General features: G+C 50.7%; 2 protein-coding genes across 2 annotated transcripts; one reads left to right on the top strand and one right to left on the bottom strand.

Annotated features, from left to right (window-relative positions):
- The first annotated feature begins 21 nt into the window (after positions 1-21).
- Positions 22-5004, top strand: RRP7A (ribosomal RNA processing 7 homolog A). The gene is made up of 7 exons (XM_066319840.1): positions 22-196; positions 1833-1975; positions 2142-2267; positions 2621-2744; positions 3351-3448; positions 3850-4048; positions 4516-5004. Exons 1-7 carry the CDS (start codon positions 145-147, stop codon positions 4599-4601), a joined length of 828 nt encoding a protein of 275 aa, XP_066175937.1. The 5' UTR covers positions 22-144; the 3' UTR covers positions 4602-5004.
- An 876-nt stretch (positions 5005-5880) lies between these two features.
- SERHL2 (serine hydrolase like 2) lies at positions 5881-14920 on the bottom strand. Its single transcript, XM_066319833.1, has 12 exons — positions 14883-14920; positions 13250-13474; positions 13065-13178; positions 11970-12011; positions 11220-11239; positions 10954-11028; positions 10090-10199; positions 9735-9814; positions 9367-9401; positions 8531-8607; positions 6991-7084; positions 5881-6655 (listed from the first exon to the last, which is right to left on the bottom strand). Exons 2-12 carry the CDS (start codon positions 13395-13397, stop codon positions 6539-6541), a joined length of 912 nt encoding a protein of 303 aa, XP_066175930.1. The 5' UTR covers positions 13398-13474; positions 14883-14920; the 3' UTR covers positions 5881-6538.
- Between the last annotated feature and the right edge of the window lie 10527 nt (positions 14921-25447).

Raw genomic sequence — 25447 nt, 5'->3', positions numbered from 1 at the left:
AAGATTTACTCGCGTCTCTCACATTAAAGACGGTGCCTGAGTTTTACACGAGCTCAGCCCCGGGGCCGCCGCCATTACCGGGGCCGCGCCGCGCCCGGGGAACCACAGCTCCCGGCGGCCCCTGCGCCGCCGCGCGCGGACAAGATGGCGGCCGCCACGGGGCACACGGCGGGAGCGGCGCCGGCGGGATACACGGGTGAGGGGCAGAGGGAGAGGGACCGGCGGGATACACGGGTGAGGGGCAGCGGGAGCGGGACCGGCGGGATACACGGGTGAGGGGCACCGGGAGAGGGGCCGGCGGGATACACGGGTGAGGGGCAGCGCGGGGCAGCGGGAGAGGGGCCGGCGGGATACACGGGTGAGGGGCACCGGGAGAGGGGCCGGCGGGATACACGGGTGAGGGGCAGCGCGGGGCCGCGCGAGAGGGGCCGGCGGGATACACGGGTGAGGGGCACCGGGAGAGGGGCCGGCGGGATACACGGGTGAGGGGCAGCGGGAGAGGGGCCGGCGGGATACACGGGTGAGGGGCAGCGGCAGAGGGGCCGGCGGGATACACGGGTGAGGGGCAGAGGGAGAGGGGCCGGCGGGATACACGGGTGAGGGGCAGAGCGGGGCCGGCGGGATAGGGGCCGGCGGGATATACGGGTGAGGGGCAGCGGGAGAGGGGCCGGCGGGATACACGGGTGAGGGGCAGCGGGGAGAGGGGGCCGGCGGGATACACGGGTGAGGGGCAGCGGGAGAGGGGCCGGCGGGATACACGGGTGAGGGGCAGCGGGAGAGGGGCCGGCGGGATACACGGGTGAGGGGCAGCGGGAGAGGGGCCGGCGGGATACACGGGTGAGGGGCAGCGGGAGCGGGACCGGCGGGATACACGGGTGAGGGGCAGCGGGAGCGGGACCGGCGGGATACACGGGTGAGGGGCAGCGGGAGCGGGACCGGCGGGATACACGGGTGAGGGGCAGCGGCAGAGGGGCCGGCGGGATACACGGGTGAGGGGCAGCGGGAGCGGGGCCGGCGGGATACACGGGTGAGGGGCAGAGCGGGGCCGGCGGGATACACGGGTGAGGGGCGCCGGGAGAGGGGCCGGCGGGATACACGGGTGAGGGGTACCGGGAGAGGGGCCGGCGGGATATACGGGTGAGGGGCACCGGGAGAGGGGCCGGCGGGATACACGGGTGAGGGGCAGCGGGAGAGGGGCCGGCGGGATACACGGGTGAGGGGCAGAGGGAGAGGGACCGGCGGGATACACGGGTGAGGGGCAGCGGGAGAGGGGCCGGCGGGATACACGGGTGAGGGGCAGCGCGGGGCAGCGGGAGAGGGGCCGGCGGGATACACGGGTGAGGGGCACCGGGAGAGGGGCCGGCGGGATACACGGGTGAGGGGCAGCGGGAGAGGGGCCGGCGGGATACACGGGTGAGGGGCAGCGGGAGCGGGGCCGGCGGGATACACGGGTGAGGGGCAGAGCGGGGCCGGCGGGATACACGGGTGAGGGGCGCCGGGAGAGGGGCCGGCGGGATACACGGGTGAGGGGCAGAGCGGGACCGGCGGGATACACGGGTGAGGGGCAGCGCGGGGCAGCGGGAGAGGGGCCGGCGGGATACACGGGTGAGGGGCAGCGGGAGAGGGGCCGGCGGGATACACGGGTGAGGGGCAGCGCGGGGCAGCGGGAGAGGGGCCGGCGGGATACACGGGTGAGGGGCAGCGCGGGGCCGGCGGGATACACGGGTGAGGGGCAGCGCGGGGCAGCGGGAGAGGGGCCGGCGGGATACACGGGTGAGGGGCAGCGCGGGGCCGGGGCGGTAGCGGCCTCTCAGAATGGGCGTCTCTCGCAGCTCTGACGGTGAAGTTCGCGGAGCGGCAGCGCTCGGCCCACTGCCTGTTGGTGAAGGAGCACCAGGTGCGGGAAGGGGCCGACACCGCGCACCCGCCTCGCCGCACGCTCTTCGTCCTCAATGTGCCCCCGTACTGCGGCCCGGTGAGTGGGGGCCGATGGCAGGGCCCTGGGGAGCCCCGGGGCTGCTGTGGGCGGAGGGCCGGGCTGGGGCCGGGGAGCCGCCCCGAGAGCTCTGCAGGCTTCTTTGAGGGCGGCATCACTTCTGCATTGCTGTACCGCGTGTTTTCTCTTACTCTCCTGTGTCAAGGACTCTCTGTCTAGGCTGTTCTCTTGCTGTGGGGATGTGCAGTCTGTGGACATCTGTGGCAAGCGAAGGTTAGGAGAGAAAAAAGATAAACTGACGTCCAAATTCTTCGACCAGAAAACTCTAAAGGTAAAGCTTGGGCAGGGGAGAGGAATGCTGATGCTTTAGTGGGAAAAGATGGTAACTACTAAATGGTTCTCTTCAGAATATGAGGCCTAGGAAACCATATGGGGCATTGGGTGACAGCATTACTTACTTAAGTTTGCACTGTCTTGTTGTTGGTGGTTTTTTTTGTTGTTCTTTTGTTTGTTTGTTTTTGTTTGTTTGTTTGTTTTGTTTTTTTGCTATCCCCTACTGCCACTTGTGGTTTGATTTTTGTTTTATTTTTAAAAATTATTTGTACTGCAGTTCCTTGCTCCAGTTTCTCTAAATACCAGTTTCTCTGACGTATTTGACTCACCTGGGTGTTTTTTTTCCTTTAGGGATTTCAAGTAGCATACGTGGTGTTCAGGAAACCAGCAGCTGTCCAGGCAGCCAAGGCTCTGTCACAGAAAGGTCCCTTGCTAATATCAACAGAGAACCACCCTGTGAAAACTGGCATTAGAAGTATGTCAGCTCTAGTTATCTTTCTATGGGCTAATGCCAGGGAAGAACTGTACTCATTGTTTGCTGAATTCTACCCTGCGTGTCCCATTTTGTTCTAAGCTGGGGGATGTTCAGTGTTTTGTTTGCTTTTATTATTCACTGGGTAGCAATCTTATTAAGCCATCTGTTGAAGTCTGGTCCAGTGACCCTATGGGAGAGTGGGGACACTTGAAAGGGTCCTTTCTCCTGACATTTTTTCAAGTATTGCATAGATTCAGAGATACTGTCTGCATCTTGTCCTCAAAATGGAGACAAGACTCATGCAAAAGGCACCAGATGTCTGTCAAGTTGACAGCACTTCACATATAACCCCTTGACAGAAGCACAGCCCTGAATGTTGCGCTTCTTGGGGTAAGGGCTAGCCCACTTCTGCCTGGGCAAGTTGCAAACTCTTCCCATCGCATATTGGTTGTGCTCACAGCCAAGTCAGTTTGAACCGTGGCAAAGGAGAAACTGAACACAGACAGGAACAGTCCACTCTAGATTTCACTCTAGAGCTGCCCAAAAGCACCACACTAGCCTGCTTCTAACAGCAGCTGCTGCTGACTTGTGCCCTCTCTGTCTCAGAGTGGATCGCCAGCTATGCAGCCTCCATTGTGGACCCGAAGGAGCTGAAGGCTGAGGTGGATGCCTACATGCAAGACTATGATAAAAAGGTGGCAGAGGTGAGGCCAGGCTAGGGAGGGAACCCAGCTAAGCAGTTTTCTTGGGGCAGAGGGGAACAAGAGAAATTTCCCAATGCTCTGGCCATAGTGGTAAGAGCTGAGGGTCCCTCTGTTTGGCAGAGGAGTTTTACTCCCAGTTGCTGATGGGCGGTCAGACCCAGGTTTGGTCTGCAACACCTGACCCTTCCTCTAGGGCTTACAATAGATATCCACAAATAAATTGGTTTGTGGCTGACGTGCAATGTTATGACTGAGAGTTGAATGCCTGCTGCCCTGATTCCATCCCTTCCTTTAAATTTTGTGTGGAAGCAGGAGCTTTGCTGTGTTTAAGGAAGGGCTGTGGGCAGCTGTGCATTAAGCTGTGCATCTTACTGGGCTGCCTGACCCTTCTGTGCTCCCAGGAAGAAGCCAAAGCAGCCAAGGAGGAAGGTGTTCCAGACGAGGACGGCTGGGTGAAGGTGACCCGGAAGGGCCGGAAGCCTGGCCTGCCCCGGACAGAGGCTGCCAACCTGCGCCTGCTGGAGAAGGAGAAACAGAAAAGGGCCCGCAAAGAGCTGCTCAACTTCTATGCCTGGCAGCATCGTGAGGCCAAGAGAGAGCGTGAGTGTGCAAGTCTCCTCCTGCCCTGCCCGTGTCTCTCGTCTCTCAGACTGAGAGCCAAAGAGCATCTTTCTGCCTTCTGGGGGGCTGTGTCCAGCTGCCAGTAAGCAGCTGGCTGGCTGGATCTGAATGGCCTCTTGCCACCACCTGTCCTAGCAAGGGCCGCTGGAATACTCTGTGGGAGGGTGTGTAGCTTATGTTTTTACAAGAGGTGCTTATTCAGTCTGCATAAAGGCGGCGATTGAAGGGGGAAACTAGCTGTTTTGTCCCCAGGAGGGAGCTGCAGCATTGCCAGAGATAAACGGCTGGAGCACCAGCTTGGCACTCAGCTGAGGTGTAAAAGGACCTGCTCTGGGAAGTGTGTGTGTTTGTGGCTGTTGGGACTCAGCCCCTCCGGTGTGTGGAAGTGAAGCTCCCAGGAGAGGGAGATCTGATGCTCTCATGTGACCTATTTCTCTGTATTTTAGACATTGCCCAGTTGAGGAAGAAATTCGAGGAGGACAAGCAGAGGATTGCACTGATGCGAGCCCAGCGCAAGTTTCGGCCATACTAAGCTGTGCTGAGCTGTTCTTCAGGTGCCTGTGCTGGAGAGGGTAGGAGAGATGCCCACTGACTCCATTTGCAAAAGGATTTTGAGGAACTGAGGCAGCTTTGGGTTGCCTCTACCCTTGGATCTGAAATGGGAGATGCCAGCAATGGGATCCCTGCTGCTGGAGGAGAGTTCCCTTTACTTGCACCAGTATCCTCCTGCTCTTCTGTCATTCAGCCCCAAGGCACCACTTCTCACAGTGCTCAGGTCAAAGGGCTGAGGCAGATCCTGTGACAACCTGTATCTCCCTGCCACCCAAAACCACACCTCCTAAAGCTTGGTGAGGATGTGGATTGACCTAGCAGCCACTGCAGGGGCAGAGAATGGCTGAAGAACTGTAAATAAACTGCTGCTACTGTTTCCAGAACATGAGAATGCTTCTCTCTTCTCCCCCTCCCCTACCCCACTCCCCCATCTCCTGTGGGAAACAGCTTCTTGTGTGCTGAGGTGGTAAAAATCATGACTTGTAACCTAGTGCTCCTTTGAACATTTTATTGAAGGAACAAGGAGGGAAGTGACTTTAGGAAAAACCTCACTGTGACCTGTTGTCACAAGGAAAGATCAGTGGTTTGGTAGAGAACCCTACTCCTTCTCTTGGTGATTTCCTGCCTGGCCGACTGTTGCAGTGCTCAGTCATCCAGCTGTGCATGGAGCTCTGCAGCCATGTCTAGGCCACGGGAAATTCCTGCTACCCACCACTGTTACAAGAACAAATGCCACTATGAGCAGCCTGGTTTGGAAGAAGAAACCAGACTCTCCCTGCCCTGTTTCCACTTAACCTGTCCCCAGCCCACAGAAGGCAGATAATAATGGCAGCAGGCATGTTTAGGTGTTGGGGCAGTGCTTTTGTACTGCTTCTATAGCATTTGTGCAGCTTTGGACATAGTGGTAGAGCTAAGTAACCCAGCCAGCCTCAGGCTTTTACACGTTTATTTTACTACCTGCAGCCTCACTAGAGATGTGACTGTGAATGTAAGATGGAAGTGGTGGTAAATTCCAGAGAGCTGAGATGAAATGGATTTACCCTCTCCTAAAAAACTGACTGCAAATGCAGTTTGCAGTGCTTGTGGAGATGACAGGCCTGCCTGCTTCAGTGGGCTCTCTGTATCAGTTTAATTGGGAGGCAGATCCTTAATATGGCCTACCTAAGGCAGTGTAAAAATTGCTGCCTCCCAAGATGGATTTTAGCTGCTTGGGTGAGTGGCCGCTGAAAGAGTTCTCCTGTAGAGTCAAGAAGACTGACTTAACATTATAACATTAATATTTATTTAGGACAGAAATCACCTCTGCCAACTTTTCCATAATTTGTAGTTCTCCCAGCTGCTTCAGCTAGAGGATCAGGGACATTCTCTGCACAGGTGAGCCCTTAAGCTGGTTCTTAAAAAAACCAGTAGCTCTCACAGTAGAACAGAGACACCTAAGGCCCTCTGAGCTCAGGCATCTATGGAAATAAGCAGAGAAGCAGAGCATTTCCCCTTGTTTTTCAGCAGGTTAAATCCTGGGAGCAGCCTGTCTGCACCATCCTCAGAGACAAGGCAAGATGAGCCACCCCTCTAGCAGTGCCGAATCTGGTGGTGCTGCTGCTGTCACAGAGGATGCCTCTGCCTGCGTTCTGCTCCATTTCAGGGTACAAGTTTGGAGTAAGCCAAGGGGAAGGCCACTCTGGGCCTCTATCCCTGTGTTCACAGAGCTGGAAGCAGAGCAAGGATTCCTTCTCCCTCTGGCAGGCAAATGAGATACTTTGCTCTCCTTCAGAGAACCCCTGGCAGACCTTTCCACCCTGCGGTGAGCGAAGCATAGGAAAGATTATCATGTTCTCAGGTTGGATACGAGGTAGGAATGGTGACAATTCTGGAGCTTGTTAGCTTCCAGTTCTGGACTGCTGCAGCTGTGAGGGCTTCCTAGAGTCTGGCCCTGGTGTTCCGTGCTGTCAGGAAGTTGCTGATGATCCCAGATACCATCTCAGGCTCATTCAGGTGTACAAAATGACTCCCAGGCACTTCTGCTAGCTGGATGTGCTGGAGAGAAAGGACACAAGAAGATATGGGCCAGGAAAGTATTCCCTCAGGGACACACTGCTTGCTGTGTGACACTTGTGGGAAGGCCCAGGGCAAGTAAGGCAGGACAGAGATATTAGGACCTGGGAAGAGCTGGGTTTAGAGGGCAGTACTAACTTAGGACTGGCAGCAGACAAAAAATTATCTTCCTCCTCCTCCTCCACCCCACCTGAGGCTGTGCTGTTCAGGACAAAGTGGATGACCTAGTGCAGGGTGTGCACCAAGGTCAGCTGCTTCCCAGCTGCTTCTCCCAAGGTGGTAGCAAATTGAGATGCAAGGATGAAGTTCACTCTCACCTGTTTGAGGGTAGACTCAAATGCCTCCTGCAGGGCTTTCACAAAGTGATTTCTGCTGGGTAGGTTGTGTGGCACCAAGAGTCCATCTTGTGATCTGAAAAACAAGTGAGGCTCAGTACAGCACCCAGTGTGCCCCCATTTGTCGTTGTGACTGTCCTGGGCAGAAGCAGGGTCCCCAAGACAGTAGGGTGACAGATGCAACTCCTTTCCAGGCTGCTCATGAACAGCAGGTGACAGGATCATACGTGATAGTCAGAGTGCACTGCACAGCTTGGCTAAGCAGCTATTTTCTATCACATTATCTGTGTAAAACCTTGGGTGCCTGCCTAGTGGTATCAGTGGAGACTGGCTAAATATTATCCTCCCAGGGCTAGCTCTGCTGCTTGTCTGAGAGCATCATTCCTTGTCCCTGTTCTGCCTTCTGCTCTTAACTTTTTCCTTCCTTAGAGTTCACATCTCCCCTCAGTCTCTTCTGCCTCTCTTTGCTGTTTATTTAACCAGGTTATGCCCTGTTCAGAGAGGGAGATACCAGGGCAGTTGCCCTGGGGAAGTCAGCATTAGATGTCTTGCAGAGCTAAGATCATGCTGTCTCCTACTGTGTTGGTGATGGGACAAGGGAACATCCCAGGCTCAAAGGCATTTCTATGGCCCAGAGGACTTGACTGCATCACAATGTTCCATTTCTGGACAAGCAGCAATAACCTGAACCTCTTATTATACTAAAACAGATCAGGGAAGCCAAAATTGCACTTTTTTCTCAACTGCTAGCACTTCTTGTTCTCTAGACAATCTTTTAACAGCACACCACAAGCCAAAGTAGCCAGAGCCCTGCACACCTTGCCCTCCAAGGAGATAGGAAAAGGCAGCGGATAACTTTCAGAATAAGCTGTGTACCCACACAGCTTAACAGCTTGTGGGACTCTCTGCAAGTCACTGGCCTTGTCTCCAGAGGTGTTTGCCTCAGGTGCCACAGGAGAGATCTTGCAGCAGGAGCTCAGTCAGACCAGGGGCTTCAGAAGCAGTTGGAGGAGATGAAGACTTGTAGTTTCATCTCTTTGCTCAGGCAGGAGGTTTTGGGGCCTGGAGAAGGGGGCAGGCTGGGTTGCTGACTGGATTAGAGTCAGGTCAGGAGGATAGCAAGTCGGTGTGGTGCTGTGGAGGGTCATGGATTTGCCAGGATGGCCCCCTGCTGTAGTGCCAAGGAGTGGGAAGTTGTGAGGTGGGAGTGTGAAGCCAAGAGCATGAGGAAGGTGGGGCAGGACTAGCGTTTCCTCAGTCAGCCTTGCACCAGGGAATCCCAGCCTGAAAGCAGAGTGCCAGGCTGGAAGGGTGCTCCAGTTGCTCTCTGCTTCTCCAGGAGCCTGCCCAACCCAGGGCAGTGGTGGGAAACTTCTCATATGTGAAGCTGTACTGCTACACCAGCTGGCCAAAAGTCTGGATGACTGATGTAGAGGAAAGGGTAGTAGAGGACTCCTTCCTAGCCTTCATTCCATCCACTGAGGGAGACAGCAAGGGTTGGTATGGTTTGTGTCTCACTCACACTATGATGAGAACACGGTCCTGGATCTTCTGGAGGAGCTTCACACACTGCTCCACCGTGAAGAACTCTCGACTCTGCTGCAGATGCAAAGAGAGGGAAAATGTCAAAGGCCAGGGACAGCAGCTGGGGGCAGAGGGTGTGCACAAGTGGCTCTGAAGGTAGAAGTAACTGTGGCCCTGAAGCTTCCATGCTGGGACATGACAAGCATCCAGGCTACACAAAGAAGTAGCTGGCTCTGCAAAGGCTCCTTCTGTCCAGCTGTGTTTCAGGGCTGCATATATATTGCCTGCTGGGCTGCAGCACATATGGGAATGATCTCAGAGAAAAGCTTTAAGAATCCTTTTACTAAAAAGGAGAGAGTACATTGCCCTGGCTTCCATATCCTGGCTGTAGCACAGGTAGAGGAGGCCCTGTTTGTTCAAACGTGGCACAAAACTATCAAAATACCAAACCTAAGGACTTCACTTCACTCCCCTTCTTATTCAGGTCACCTGACAAAGAAGCTGACAGAAAGCATTCATCCATCTGCTGCCTGAAGAGTTAGAACAGCAGGAAAATGTGGCCAGGAGCCCCTGGGGCAGAGGAACTTCTAAAAAAACAAACGGTAACGTTTTCCAGTGACTCTGTAAGCTGAATCAATGATGAAGTGCAGGCTCTTTTAAAAGCAGCATTTAAAGGATATGTTATTAGGACGAGGGAATTAGGGAAGCAGAAAGTAAGTGACTGAGTGGAGTCAGGGACAATGCAGCTCAGTGAGCAGGCATCCTCTGTCTGAGTGTTCTGTAAGCTCAGGGCTCCAAAGTGGCAAGGGGGCACGTCAGAAGAGCAGTGCTCACCGTATGGGCTCTCAGGTCTCTGTTATACACCAGCCCTGGAAAGAAAAAACAGAAGGTTTTCATGTTTCATAGGAGCAGGAGTTGTTCTGTTTTAACTCACTTTTGGGGTCAGCCCAAGACTTTTTGAGATGGGAGGAGTAGGATTGATTCCGATTTCTCCTTCTTTTAATTTATTTTCTTTAGCTGTTCTAGGATTTGAGCACCAAATCCAGTTGCTGGGAATGGAGAACTGTCTCCAGAGTTAATTGATCCCATTCAGGCTGTGTAAATCTGTAGCTAGGGCGCCCTGTACCCTGCAGAAGACAATGGCTGTTGGCACCAGTCCCTTTGCACACCCAGCAGTGGCCCAGCACCACACGGCCCCTTACCAGCGGGTGTCTCAGTTGCTCCTCGTTGCAGCAGGATTGCCCCGCCCTCTGCTGTCAGATGGCTGTTTGCTTCTAAAAGCCTGATGGAGACATGGCAGAGAGATTGTGAAGCTGGAAAAAGGAAGGAAGTGAAGCAAAAATGGCATGACAAGGTGACAGTGAGCTCTCAGGCTGCTTCGGAAAGGAGCAGGAAGAAGCAGCAGCTTCTGGCAGCAGAAGCAAAAGGTCTTGCTGGGATTCCAGAAGAGGACTTGAAAGGTGAAATGCTGGGAGAGTTTTCCTTTCTCATTTGTGCAGCTGTATCTCTGTCAAGGTGAGGGCAGGCAGTAAATGAAGAGGATGGATGGGAGCCCACCTCTGCAATGCTGCTTCAGGGCTCCGTGCTTTGGGAGTTGGCGGCTTTGCCTCCAGACTCAGTAGTCTGTCAATCACCTTCCGTTTTGATTTCAGCCAGGCCTCAGTGTCCTGGAACACAGAGAGGTAGGGAAGAGGAGTACCCCTTTCTTCTCAATGATTTTACGCCTGATTGGAGAGCAGAAGAAGGAATTTCACCTTCAATATCCCTCAGAACCGGTACCAGTTATGGGTATCTTATTAAAAATGCCCATTTCTGGGAGAAAGGGAACATTAATACAGCTATAATGAACTTACCAACTTTTTATCCTTGCTATCTTTTTTAAGTCTTCCTACCTCACTTCTGAGTTGAGGACAACTCTCCAAAGTTTGGTATTTTTTGTCTCTCTGACCTAGGGCTTCTGTCCCACTACTGCCAGCAAAAGCTCCAGCATCTGGCAGCAGTGATGGCAAGTTGGGAATGTAGCTTTATGAACTGCCAGGAACAGAAAAAGAAATCCACCAGTCTTGTACCCAGGTCATCCAACAAGCTGTTGGCAAAAAGATAACCTCAGCTGGCAGTTGCCTGTACAGAGGTTCCAGTTTCCTTTGTACAAGGGCTTGGCACAGACAAACAAATTTCAGTGCTAAGTGACTGCAGGATGCAGAGCTCTACCAAGTGTGTCCCAAGGGCCACCCTAAGGACAGACTTCAGTCTGTGCAACAAGGAGCAGATCAGTGCCTGCCAAAAGAAAGAGCCCTGGGACTTGTGTGATCTGCCAGGAAGTGGTCACACCAGTGCTTTCTCTGAACCAGTGAGGGGAAGAAAAAACCCATCTATTTTTGTATTTTAAAAAACTGAAGGGAAGGACACATGAGATCTAACCTCTGGAGCTAGAAGAAAGCCAAGACTTTCCAGGAGGATCAGCTTGTCCACCATCTCAGGATAAAGAAAACAGAACTGAAGAGAGATGAAACAACAAGAGAATGAAAAGCTGAGCACTGAGTGATGTCTTTATCCTGCTGCATGGGAGAGGAGTCAGGGAAGGGCCTCTCCTCCCCTGAGATCCAGGCCTGTCCCTTCATTCCTTTCCCATTTGTTGTTGCAGCTGCAGAAATCACAACCCCATGAAGAAATTATATTTTACTCACCATTCCTGCCACAGCCCCACCTGCAAAGGAGGAAAGGGTGCTCAGTAATGCACAGAACAGCCCCTTCTAACAGAAATTCACCTTCCCCACAGCAGGAGCTGCCTCAGAAATAAAAATGTGCATTGTACCTTGGGACAAAGCCTCAGTACAGAGGAGAGCTCTCCCAACCTGCAACATGCAAGTAAGAGACCAGGGCTGTTTACCTGCTGTATTCCCCACCTTGTGCCATTCCCACCTCCCTCAGGCAGCAAAGGTCAAGGAGGAGTTACTCTTTAAAACGCCTTGGTGTGCAGGTGCTATTAGCTGTGACCAAAACAGCCCTGGGAAGCAAACTCCAAATTGTGGCAAAATCAAATCATACTCCAAGCTCAAAGGGATGGGTCCTAGAGTCCAGTTCCCCGCAGCCAGCTTTATATCCCATCAAATGGGCTGTCTGTTCCAGGCTTTGTGGGGACCAGGCAGGACGGCCTGCTGTGAATTCTCCTGTGTAGACCACGCCTCTTTGCCAATCACTGTTCCCTCCTGTGAGTGGGGGAAACGCTCACAGCAAGTTACCACTGTCTGTACTACAGGGTCTTGAAAACAGGCGTTTCAAACATGAGCACAGATTTTTGAATCACTCCAGCAGAGACCTCATACTTGGCATAATATAATAAATATTCCTATCCAGCTCCTAGCAGCATGTCTTGGAAGTTAATTATCTACTGATTTCTATCAATCTCACCATTTACAAGGACTAGAGCCACTTACCCATACTGTGACCCATCAGGGTGAACCGTCTCCACTGCAATGCTAAATGGCAACAGAAAAACAGACAAGAGCTGTATTAGAAACCAGAGCAGCACCGTTGGGCTGCTTCTCTGCTCACAGGGGCCCTTTCTCCCAGGAGGGCTTTTGCATTGCCACGTTTGCTTCTTAATCCAGAAACTAAGTGGCTTAAGTAGGCCGGTTTTGAAGAAAAAGAGCATTCACCACCTCATTTCCACGGCAGTTTAGTCATACAGCTCTCAAGCTCTCTCTCTGTGTCAAATAAACTCCAGCAAAGTCCCATTCACTGCCAGACCTGAGAGTGGCAAGAAGCAGAGGAACCTAACTGGGTAGCATCTGGTAGAAGAGAGAAACCTTGACAGAGCATCCTGCTGCAGGGCATTCTGCAAGACATGTGAGGACACAGAGCCAGGTCCGCTGCATTGAGGGAAGTATGATTCCAAGTGAAAGCTTTCTGCACCATTTAGCACATCAGGCTCTTCAGTCCATTTTTAGGGCACTCCGGGAGACTTACAGGAAAATACAGCTTTATCAGTGCTGCCCATCTGAAATATACCTCACTGAAAGATGGGGTTTATCCTCTGGAACATCTGAGAGCTTCCAGAGGCTCTTTTATGCACTGAATGGGGGACCTAAAACCACACATGCCAAGTGTACAGATGGACAGTTACATCTGGAGTTATTAGAAGTACAAGACACTTTGACTTTCAGACTTCTTGGTATGACACTAAAGCAAGTAGTAAACTGCCAACAGGGAGAAACAGAAGCAATCACTGACTGCTTACAAAAAAGCCAGCCTGGCAAAACTATTTAGTTGCATCCCCCATTCACCACTACTGCTTTTTTAGTATAGAAACACTACAGAAAGATTCAGGGCTTACAGTTTCCTCCTTTCCCAAAACAGTGAGAAAGAGGGATGCTTATTCAGTCACAAAGCACTGGCTAATATCAAACTGAGAAGCAGGAGGAACTGATTTCTCTCCTGGCAGTAAATGCTGCTTGCTTGCTGGAAAGAGCAGGACCAACACAACACCCCCTGCACAAGCACCCCCTCGAGGTGTTCCTTCAACTACTCACCTGCTACCACCCGGCGCACATCAGTCACATAATCTAGGAAGTGGTAGGGGCAGCCTGCAGGTCGGTGGGAGGACAAACCGTGGCCAGAAAAATCCATCGCTACATAATAACAGTCTGAAAGGGAAAAAGTATCAGATGTGTAGCCTGGCCACACAACAGAAGTCATCCTGATGAGCCAGACCTACCTCTGGGGAGCAGTGGAATAAGCTTGTCAAAGGTGTTGGCATTGTCCAGCCAGCCATGCAAACACAGCACAGGGTGTCCCTCTGAGTGTCCCCAGGCCTTGGCTGCCACATGTCCCCAAGGCACAAGGAACTTCAACTCTGTGAACATGCCCAAAACAGAGGGATATCCTTGGAGAGTCACGTACTTGGAGAAGGTCCCAGGGGTCTTGTTAATGGTCTAGAGCTCTGAAAAGAGTAATGCACGTCTTCAGTAACTCACCAGTCTCCTGTGGTCTTAATTAGCAGCTTGCTGATTTATAGCTCCCCATTCAACATCCCAAGCTGCCGTTCCTGACTGCCTGTTTGGGGAATCCTCCTCCCAGCACATACTAGCTATGCTCCTAGGAAGAAATAAGCTTTCCTGCGCAGAAGGAGGAAACCTTCTCTCTGTCTCTGCAGCAGCTGCAACCTGACCAAAACTCACAGGAGATCTAGCAAGAGGGAATGATGCAGAATTCCCCCAGATAGCTGCAGTCAGCCAGGCACCTGTCCTGGACCGAAAAGACAATTTGAGGAATAAGGATGCTGCCTCCAGCATTAGACTGTTACCACCTTGCCCTTTTTTACCTTGGTGCTTCTCTTTCACACCACTGTTTGGCTCATCTGGGAGAGCAGCTGGCTCCATGCTGCACAGCAGGTCACTGCTGCCACCCACTTGTGCACCCCTTAAGGCCAGGGACTTTTGCATGGGATGTGGGTCCACTACCTGCCAGGCACTTGCTGGACTTCAAACCATCTCATCCACCTGGCAATCACTGACCCTTGCTCAAGCACCAGCTCCTGAGTGAACTCAGCCTCTGGCAACCCTCCAATGGTTGTTTAAACATTTCCCTTTTACCCCTAAGCCACGGGTAACGTGACTATCCCTATCTACAAGTCTCTCATGTCATATCCCCTTCCAAGTGACTTGTCTTGTGTGTCTGCTCCCTTAAATAGCCCTGAGACCACACAGCAATTAAATCACTCAACGGCAAGTCTCTGGTGAGCCCATACCTCTCTAAGGAGTGAGAACAGAGGCAGTGGCCTGCTATCAGGGCCCTGATGGTCCCAATCGGCCAAGCCTGGGGCTCCCCATGAGTATGTTTAAGCTCAGCCCAGGACCAGCCACGGCAGTGCTGCAGGAGCGCCGGTCTCCATCAGAAATGCCCTCGCCCCGGGAACCGTGGCCCTGCCTGCTGATCACGGGGCTGTCCCTGATCCCAGCGGCCCTCGCCGGGCCAGATCCTGACAAATAACCGTGGGCTGGCTTTCCGTGGTGTGCCCACGGACCTGCCCTATCCTGAGGGCCCGGGCTCCTGGCACAGCCTGGTGGCCCTCCCCGGGCCGTCCTGCCTGTGCCCAGCGGGGCTCCGGCCCTGCGGTCCCCCCGGGCCCGGGGCGAGTGAGGCCTCCCTGGGCGAGCACGGCCCGCCGCTACACCCGGGCCTTCGCCTCGGGGCGCCCTGGAACGCCTGTCCCGGTCCTGTTCCCGGCCCCGGGAAGCGCAGCCCGGGGACCGACCCTTGCCCGGCGCCGAGAGCAGCCCTCGGAGCGCCACGGCCGACCCGGCTCCCTCCCCGCTCAGCGCCCCCGGCAGCCCCCAGCCCCCTCCTACCGCTGCCGGGCGGAGCAGAGCAGAGCCGGCCGGGCGGAGCAGAGCAGAGCTGGCCGGGCGGAGCAGAGCTGGCCGGGCGGAGCAGAGCTTGCCGAGCCGGCTGCACCGCCCCGCTGCCCGCCTCCCTGGGCCGCCTCCGCCTCCTTCTGCGTCGGGCTCGCTAAGAGAGAGGAGCCGGGGCTTGGCGGTGGCCGTAGGGTCTGGAGCTGCGAGCAGCCTCCTGGCCTTGCTGGGAATCTCTGAGGAGTCGAAATCAAGGAGGTACGGCTGCATCCTTGACTACCCCCAAAAGACACATTACTGATGATGGAAACCGCCTGTACTGTGGTGACGCAGTGTGAGGTGTTTAAACTGTGACCCAGGAGCTTCATACTGACATCAAACAGGCCCAGTGCTTGACACTAACACTGAACTTCAGTCATTCTCTGATAGAGAGACTCTTCTGAACTCCTAACATGTTGCTTCAGGGACAAGAGTCCCCTTGTCATACTGTGACCCATAGTAGTGAAATGACTACCACAGGGCCAAGCTGCCACAGATACATGTGGCATATATAACAACAGACAGCACTGCCTTAGCTGCTCCATCCTCCTCTGCTAAACAGACCCCTCTCAGACGGAGAGGTTTCTATACAGTTTGCCTCATTCATTGCCCAAAAAGGTGATGTCTGCCCAGACCAAGTTTCAAGGAAGCCAAAACTTAAGTATGGCTTGCTTGCTGGTGCCTCTCATTCCGTCCAGCAGTCAGTCTGCTAGGCCTAATGCAGATCACAACAATTGCTCTTCAGTCAAGGACTCCGCAGTCAAAGGAGGCAAAGTCAAATCACACTGTGAGCTGTGGGACCCCTTGCTGGAGCAGCTGAGGAAGAAGAATGAATGTCTGTTCTTAGGGAATCATTTTTATATTGGTAACTAAAAGCCCTATGCTCAGTTCAGCACATCAGTCTCCTAAATTAAACAATATCTTTTCAGAACAGCCTAAAAATCTTGAAAGAAAACAGTGTAGAAGCATAGAGCCCTACTTCAGCCTAGCTCTAACTCATCCTGGCAAGATGGGCTCTGCACAACGGCAGCTGAAATGTAACTTTGGGGACCCAGCACTGAGAAGAAACAAGGGTGCTGGGTAGGCTCACAGGTTCCTCTCCTTTGAGCTATTAGAAAGGAAATCAGAACATGAATTTTTACAGGTTTGCAAAGTGTCCAGTACCTTTTCTTAGGCCTTCATAATGGAGGAGCAGGAAAGCAGATTATAAGGGCTGGGGAGCATTGCAGAGAGAGGCCACATTAACTTCTACAGCTTCTCTCCCACAACTGTCAGAGGTGGGTGGCTGATTACAAAAGGTGAAAAGCAAGAGATAGCTTGGCAGAACAGATTTTTAACATGCACTCAATAATAATGATCAATAATCAAATAGCAGCTGCTGCTAATGGAGGGCAGGGCCCTTCTGTGAATTCCTGGAATTCCTCCTAAAGAAGCCACCAGAGAGCAGTGTAATTGTTAGGCAGTAGCTGTTAGGCTTGTGGTTCTTCAGTCTGTGCCATGAGAAATTATGTGGACTGTTGGCACACACACCAGTGGTTGGTGGCACAACAGGTCGGGGCCAGGAAAATCCATTTCCACTCATGAGCCAGACCTACTTCTGGGGAGCAGAGAAATGGATCCACTGAAGGTGGTGGCATTGTCCAGCTAGCCATGCAAGCACAGCACAGATCATCCCTGTGCTTGGGGCATGGAGAACCTCACCTCTGAAGCCTACAAATATGATTGCCTGGCAAGAGATACTAAAACTATAAAACCTGTGAGTGAAATGGAAATGAAAGCCAGTTTTGAGATGTAGGCATGGCAGGCAGGAAGACAGTGATTCGCTGGTGATGGGTTGGGTGATAGCAAACAAAGGGGCTCAAGGGAGTAGCCCCCAAAGGTATCCAGGGAAAAGGTAGATAAGAAAAGTAGTCTTTAGAGTTTAGAATACAGAATGATATGGTAATAATGCAGTTCTCATAGGCTGTATGCAAAGTCTGTAGGTTTTGTATCTCGTGCGGGTTGGTCTATGTAAATCAGAATATTCAACACAAAAGGAGATATAATGTATTGTAACAAGGACTTCAGCCTCTTACTTTACTCTCTTAGCTTACCCTGCTCACCTCCCTTACCCCTGCCACTTCTCTTACCCTGCTCTCACCTCTTAGCTTTCTTTCTCTCTCCCTCTCTCTGTTCTTGGGCCTTCCCTTCAGCCGAGGCTGGTGGCTGTAGGCAGGCCCTGTTACCCACCACCCCTGCAATAAAACCACCTGTTTCTATATGTGTCTCAGGTTTGCAGAGTTCCCTCTCCTTGCCATCCTCGGATGCTCCTGCACACCTCCAAGAACTTGTACCCACAGACAACATCATCTGAGAGCTACATGCTGGAGCTGGTCCCATGGAGCTTGTTACGAGGCAAAAGCTCTGGACAGAGCTTGTAGGTAGGTGATAGTTACCCAAGTTGTTTACCTGTCAGCCCTGATCTCTACTTAATACCAGTTTTTGGGCACAAGCCTTGTTTGGGATAATCCTGGGATCCTGCTGTAAATGCTTGCCCTGGTGGTATAGGCATCACCACCCACAGGTCTCAGACCACCACACTGGGCTTTCTCCCCCATTCCAGCAGCCAGTAGGATCTGGGCTCTCATTGCTTTGGGTCACAGCGATCATTCTGGGACTCAGGTGGGAATAATGCATTCTCTAGTGTCGTTGGACTCCTGTGACCTGCATCCTAAATCACTTCTGGTAGGAGGCTCCAGCAGCAGCTACCTGATGGGAAAGGAAAAATTCCTCACAGAAATTATTGGAAATAGGTGATTTCAGCTAGAGCTCCAAGTGGAGAAGATTGCACTGGGATGTGCTCTGTACCCTCCCCTCAGCAGCAAGACTGTCACCCAAAGCCAAAGCCAGACTGTTGAGCTGTACTCCAGGTCTCTCATACCTTCTCTAGCAATGCTACTCACCCCTCTAAAAGAGCAGCCCAGCATCTTACAAGACTGTGGATGTCCCTCAGCATAGCCTGGAAAACCCCTCAAGGGGAGGGCCCTAAGCAGACGCACAGCAGAATTTGGATGGCTCACAGAATTCATTTTGTTGCATCTGCTTCTAGTAAGTGCCACAGGCCACTGCAGTGGGATTGCTGCTCATGGAGGAGCAAACTAGAGTCCACCTGGAAAGGTGCTGAGGTGTTGGCTAGGCTACACTGGACTGGCACTAAGAAAGGCTGGTATTGAATAAAGAATTATGAGTTACTATGAGATATCCCATATGAGCTTAGCAAAGGGCAATTTAACCTCTGTGTCCTTGCAAAGAAGCATGAGACCTGCAAGGGTGAACACTGGGACATGCAAAGCTTTTATGCTCCGCTGACTTGGAGTAGCATTGATCAGTTTGTGCTGGCTGCAGATCTGGTGAGGAAACTTCAAATACAGCAGATTGATTGCTACCAGGGGACGAATTCCCCATAGCTGGTTGGATTCAAACACTGAGGTACTGACATATTGATCTATTTATGTTGATTTATTACTAATAGTCCTGTAGCCCAATTTCTTTTGTGTGATTATACAACAACAACAACAAAAAGGCAAAAAAGCATGCTAATGCTAGCTTAAGTGATTTATTTCAGAGGATATATAGGATATACAGAGGACATTCCTCTATGTAAAGCCCCATATTGTGAGCATATGCTGCAATCTATAGTAGACAGGAAAATAAAAGTGATCAACAGGCAAGCATGTTATCATGCAAGCAGTTCCAACATGCTGGCTCACAGGCTTTCATTTGAGCTCCATCTACAAATCTTGCTTGCCTTGGAGATGATCCCAGGAAGTCTGAAGCTTCTCACCTGGGAAGCTTTAAATGAGCTCTCCAGGTGGGAGGAGTTGGGTTAGGATATTATCTCACAATCTCTGCTCAAGAGCAAGACTCATCCAGGTATGTCGTGTGGTGTACTTTGGTTTGCCCTAATTTCTTGTTGAATTTCATTTATGTGAATTTCTGATTGAAAAAGTTGCTTACATATTAAGTGAAAAAAAAAAAAATTTAAAATCTGTGATGGCTTAAATTGGTTTCTCCCCCTTGCTCCAGACCTGTTGTGCTCCTCATTTATTGGCATCATGCCGTAACCAACTGAGCTAAACTCAGTTGTTACAGAGCTCTCCAGCTGTGCAGAAAGTGGGAGAGACAAAGAGATGCTGGCTCTTTACCCACCGCAGTCTGAGGCCAATATGGTAATTTAAATGGAAATCTTTGTTTTAAGCCAAGCAATGAGTGTTTGAAAAAGTGGAGTGCATCTACTTCAGGGATTAACCTGCAGCATAATTTGGATAGTGGGGCTGCTGGGGTGTTAAATCACATCCACATGAATCACCACCATTCAGCTGGAAGCAGCCCTAGGTGCACGCTGTACATCAGGTCCAAGTGGTGCACATTTGTATCACTTTATTTGCAGCTAATGAAATAGCTAGAAAAATTTCTTGCATGTAAGTTATATATAAGCACCCATCATACAAATAAACTCTTTCCAGTCTCAGCTTTCCGTTTCCTCTTGGAAATGGATGAAGTGGTATGAAGTGGCAGAGGGAGAAGAGAAGTTTCTCTCCAGGTCTTGTCTAAACTTAATCATCTTTCACTTGGAAAATCTGGCAGATTCTCCATAGGCTGAGATGAAATAATAGTGAAAACCATATGTAATCTGACACTTGTAATTACAGGCTTACCAGCTCCTTATTGACCTCAGACAGAACAAAGAAATAGCACATACTAGGATCATTTAAAAACAAAGGGAAAGTTAAAGTTAATACTAAATCTCATGTGTTTATGGAAAAGAATCTATAAAACTGCTTGGGAGCTTTTGGAGATGTAAGTTATAGATTTGGGTTATGGATTTGGCTGACAAAAATAAAAGCTGTTAAAGCTCTCCAGCAAGGAAACTCATAGAGTCTTACACCGTGTTTTAATTTTTAAAATATTGGAATGATAAATGATACCAAATTAACATATTTTGTAGTAATCAGACTGAGAATTGACTAGATAGCAAGTGTCAAAAGATTAAAGTTGATACAAGCATGTAACGGGGGTTTTTGAAACAGTCCAGTGGTGAGTTGCTCCACCCCAGGCCACACTTTTGATCAGGCAGCATTGTTTGTAGAAAAAGGGACTGGCAAAGGACTGACTCACAGCAGAGCAGCAGCTGAGTGTGAGCTCCCAGTGCAGTCAGAAAGGCTAATTCCATCCTCAGATGTATAAGCAGGGAATGAGGAACAGGGGTAACAAGATTATATTGCAGGAGATAATATTGTGTCCATGGAGAGGATTACTGGTGTGAAAGAATTCCCAATTTTGACAGCTATGATTCAATGAGGAAGGGAACAAGTTGGAGAGGCTTCCTGGCAAAGCTTTAAGGCCTGTAAAGGAGTTGGAATATATTTTCATTGTTCACTGGAACATTGGTATTCCTCAGGGGTCTGTGCTGGGGCCAGCTCTGTTCAATATTTTCATGGATGATATGGATGAGGCTATTGAATCTTTCATTAGTTAAGCTGGGGACAACACTAAGCTGGGAGTGTGTGTTGAGCTGTTGGAAGATAGGATGGCTCTGCAGAGAGATCTGGAACAGTTGGATGGATGGGCAGAGTCCAACAAGATGAAGTTTAATGAGTCCAAGTGCCCAGTCCTGCACTTTGGCCCCAATAACCCCCTGCAGTGTTATAGGCCAGGGATGGTGTGGCTGGACAGTGCCCAGGAGGAAAGGGACTGGGGGGTTCTGGTCAGCAGCCGGCTGAACATGAGCCAGCAGTGTGCCCAGGTGGCCAGTGGCACCTGGTCTGGATCAGGAATGGTGTGGCCAGCAGGAGCAGGGAGGTCATTCTGCCCCTGCACTGGGCACTGGTGAGGCCTCACCTCGAGGGCTGTGTCCAGTTCTGGCCCCTCAGTCCAGGAAGGACATTGAGATGATTGAACATGTCCAGAGGAGAGCAAGAAAACTGGTGAAGGGCTTGGAAAACAAGCCATATGAGGAACGACTGAGGGAGCTGGGGTTGTTCAGCCTGGAGAAAAGGAGACTCAGAGATGACCTGATCACTCTACAACTCCCTGAAGGGTGGCTGTAGACAGCTGGGGGTTGGTCTCTTTCTCCAGGCAACAACTCACAGAACGAGAGGACACAGTCTCAGGCTGCATCAAGGGAAATATAGGTTGGATATAAGGAAGAAGTTTTTCACAGAAAGAGTGATTAAATACTGGAATGGTCTGCCCGGGGAGGTGGTGGAGTCACCATCCCTGGATATGTTTAAAAAGAGACTGGATGTGGCACTTGGTGCCATGATCTGATTGAGGTGTTAAGTCTGAGTTGGACTCAATGATCTTGAAGGTCTCTTCCAACGTACACATTCTGTGATTCTGTGATTTTATGAGAGAGAAGCATTTAGGACCAATATGATCAAAGCCTTAGTATACATGTGTAGCATTCCATTTTTGCTCTTCCGATTGTCACGCTGCCTAACAATGGCACAAGAAAAAACAGTCTAGAGATGAGGTACACATTTGGTAATGGAGAAAGGAGTTAAATACTTCAGTGGTTTACTTAGGGTGCTGGCAGCTTTCCAACCATTGGCAGTTTTTTAATGAAGATGGGATGTTTAACAAAACAACAATGATTAATGTGACAGGATTCTTTGTCCTGTGATAATCTGGAAAGCAGAGTGGTCTGGAAATTAGTTACTGCAATAGACACTGCTGTCAGATGGTACCAGCCTGCAATGCTTTTACTACAACTGCTCCCAAAATAGTCCATAGCCATGGCCATACTCCTTGCATTTTACATTGTTTTACTTCATTTAGAGGCTTGGTCTCCTCAGCTGAGGAAGCCCCTGTTTCCAGGCCCAAAAATTACTTAGGACCTTTCTGCTGTGGGATCTCTGTCTTGGATTGCTCCCTGCAAACAGCCTCTCCCTGCTGTTTTTGTCTGCTTTGCAGAAATGCCTGAAGTGAGTGAACTCAGTTCCTGTGTCCTGTGAGTAGGGTTCAGCACCACCACGCACCTCAGTGTGCAGGGGGACAAGTCTGGGAAAGCATGGGCAGGACTGAGGCTACATGTCCCAACTGAAGGATTTGGGCAAGATCCAGCCATTTCAGCCCCCAGTAACACGTCCTGAAAATGTGGGATAACAAGGAGAGGCAATAGGCCTCAAGGACACAATGAAATCCTTAACTGAGTTTCCACTGCCGTGTCTGGTGGGCAGCAATGCTGGGAGAAGTTACCTGGGGTGGCCGTGGATTGATGTGACCACAGAGCCTCAAGGAGCTCACACCTGAGTCCAGTGGTGTGGAAGGCTGGTACCTGGTTTTCCCTGTCCTGGACTGTCCTGAACTGCTCCAGGGTATTTGACACATAGGCAAGATTCAGAGGTGAGGGAGTGGTTTACTCTACCGTTATAAAAGACTGCAGCTGCTTAAATCTGACCTAAATACCTTCCAGATTATGCAGCCTGATGCTTTGTTTGAAAACCCAGAAGACCAGCTGTCTGCTGGGTCTTCCTCCCTTAAGTGAACCAGAGGCACGGGCTTGGCAACGAGTGAGAACTCGTGTTCTGCGGCCACCGTGGGGGAAAGCCGCGACAGCAGAGGGTGTCGCAGAGTGAGATGAAGGCGCTTCGGCCGCGGTGTGTCCCCTGCAGGGCTGGCTGTGGCTCCTGTCGCTCCATCCATCCCCCGGGACGCGCAGTACCCCGGGCACGGCAGCGCCGCCGCTCCGGGCCGGGGCTGGCTGAGCCCGCAGCCAGCCTGGGTCACCGCCAGCTGGGCAGCCCCTGTACCTTCAATTCCTGGAAAGCAGCTTCCCTTTGTTACTGAGAAGAGCCCTGCTCTGGTAGAGGAAGGAGGGGCCTTGCCACCGCTTCATGCAAAGCCACTACTTGTGCTAATTTTTCTCATAAAAGTGGAACTAAAACAGCCTCTGCTCTCTCTAAACCACTGAAGATGTTTGGGTTTGTTTGGTTGGGGGTTTTTGTTTGGTTAGTTTGGGGTTTTTGTTTTTGTTTTTAGGATTTTGTTGTTGTTGCCTTTTGTTTTGGTTTTTTTTTACTGAGGGGAGTAGAGGAACAGGGCTGGGGGATTTTTGTGTGTTTATTTACTCCTCCTGGCTTTCTCTTTTTGTGCTGTTGGGCTTTTTCCCTCTTCTTAATGCTTTGCTGTTAGCACCTCCTAAAAGGAGGCTTTTAGCAAGTTAAGAGAGAGACCATCTCAAAAAGGGGGGTAAGGTCAAAAGGGAAAAGCTACCTAAGACTGAATGCAGTGAAACCTTGTACATTTTGTATTATTCGCAGGTTGGACCTGCAAATCAGGAGATGGTGGCAGTCATTCCTTCTCACACCACAAACATCCTTCCATCCTCCTATCTGTACAAAATCTCATGCACTGCCCGCATTACCTCTCATCCCAGGGTAGCCAGGCCTTCCCTTTGCTTTCTTCTCTCCCTTTCCTTCCATTTAACTACCTGACAGGAACCCCACAGCTTATGTCTGGGCCACTTGGTCAGCCACATTGTCAGGGCAGTTTCATATCCTACTCACACCCCCTCCAGAATGTCAGTGTACACAGCAGTGGGCAACAGCATGTTTGGGTCTGGCTGGGGGCCCAGTAAGGCACTGAGATCCTAAGTAACTGGTCACCTGTGATCTGGATTTGGTGTTCCAGCCCCAGCTGAGCTTCCACACACAGGTCTGCTAAGCTGAAGGGCAAGTCAGTGCTGGGAGATCTAATGTTCACCCATCTTCCTTCCTCTCTGCCCTTCATGTTCTTCTTCTTTGGTTTTTTGGTATCTTTTTTCCTTTCTTCTGCAGATTTTCAGTGTTTCATTCTCTGCAGATCTTTGCCCTCATCATATTATCCTCTCCCTTCTTTTGAGGGTTTCCCTTTTGGAATCCCAGAAAACTATCTTTATTCAGTAGTTTGCAATGACCTGCCCCAAAATACTGTTCTTTTTCCCTCCCAAACTGACATGAGTAAATAGGCTAAGGAATCTGCACGCTAAGAAGGAGTGAAGGTGTTATTGGTTCTTGGGCTGCTGGATATCAACATCTTGGAACTTACCAAAGACTTGGAGATTGCTGAAGAACAAGCAGAGAAATACCACAAAGTAGAACTATGATCCAAAGGTAGAATGAACTCAGACCTATTGCTCTCAGCAAAAAATCTCTGGAAATGGTTCATTCTGCCAGCAGGTCTGTCAATAAAATGCTTCCATGTTTAATGTAGTTTAAAATTTTAGTATTAGGGATGGTGAGGGTATATGTGTCCATAAGGCAGGGGGAAAAAATGAGGGGTAGGATAAAACTTGTAAATCCCAAGAACAAATCCTGGCACCTTCATGGGAGCTATTCCTTGTCATGCTGTTATCAGCATCCTGGGCATCTCAAAAACTGTCTTTAGGATGGATCCAGCTTTCTGCCAAGCTGCAGCAGTGGGTGGTGCTCAAATTAGCCTGCCTGTATTCTCACTGTCATTTCACAAAGCTGTTCAAGTGGGTATCCTTGCACTGAAAGCAGCTGGGGAAAAAAAAACCCAAAACTTTAATCCAGTGGTGAGAGCATGGGAAGTCTCTTGGTTCTAGCCAAGTTGCTTGTATTCTTTTTTCCTCGAGAAAACTCACCTAATTACAGGATTTGTTTTTCACATTACACACATCCAGACTTGGTTCAGACTCACAGGAAAGAAATGCATAACTAGCTAAGCCTGGGTCTGTGCGTGATGTGGTTGCCTTCTCCTCCTTCATGTCACAGGACACAAGCTATTCCAGCATCCTTGTGTTTTCCGCCTATAATGAAGCCACCTCGGAGGTACCTTGATCCTGAACGCATTTTAGACCCCTGTGGGTCAAATCTGAGCTTTGGAAAACTGTGGTCAATAGTGCCATTGTGACATGTCTCACTGGCTTTTACAGCTGAAGATGATAGCTGCAATATGCTTCAGCTGTAACCGCTGCCAGGTCAGGGTTTCAAGTGGATGAGAGACATAGGAGCAAGACCTGCAGACAACCTCAGAGCAGTGAGGTTGGACATTAACTTTTCACAGGCAAAGATGAAGAAGAAAACTAAAAGGTAGAATTAGACCAGGCCATTTAACATTAAGGCAAGGTGGCTTGAAGAGACTATGAAGTCACACAATAAATATTATAAATATCCACAGAGGGAAACAGACTCCCTGCTAGGCAACTGTAAAGAAAAGCACAGGATATTTTTGAAGCTGCCATCCAAAAATACAAAGAAAAGTGTGACAAGCCTACTTAAAAACCAAAAATGGAACAGATGAGCACTTCATCCCTGCTGTGATTTAGAGTTCCAGCAGCAAGTCCTCCCACTAAAGCCTCTCTGAAAAAAGAATGAAGTGCTTTGCCCAGATTCTTATGGAAGTTCAGAAATTCTTCTGTGGTCAGCAACATCTTCATGCTTGGTTGAAACAAAAAACCAAGAACTGATGTCTCAAGACTCAGTGGAACTTCTGGCAAGGCTGAGGATCAGATTCAGCAGTGTGTTTCTGACTGCTTT

Source organism: Sylvia atricapilla, chromosome 5 (assembly GCF_009819655.1).
Source record: "Sylvia atricapilla isolate bSylAtr1 chromosome 5, bSylAtr1.pri, whole genome shotgun sequence".
Lineage (NCBI taxonomy): Eukaryota > Metazoa > Chordata > Aves > Passeriformes > Sylviidae > Sylvia > Sylvia atricapilla.
This window is presented reverse-complemented; position numbering and strand designations above follow the sequence as displayed.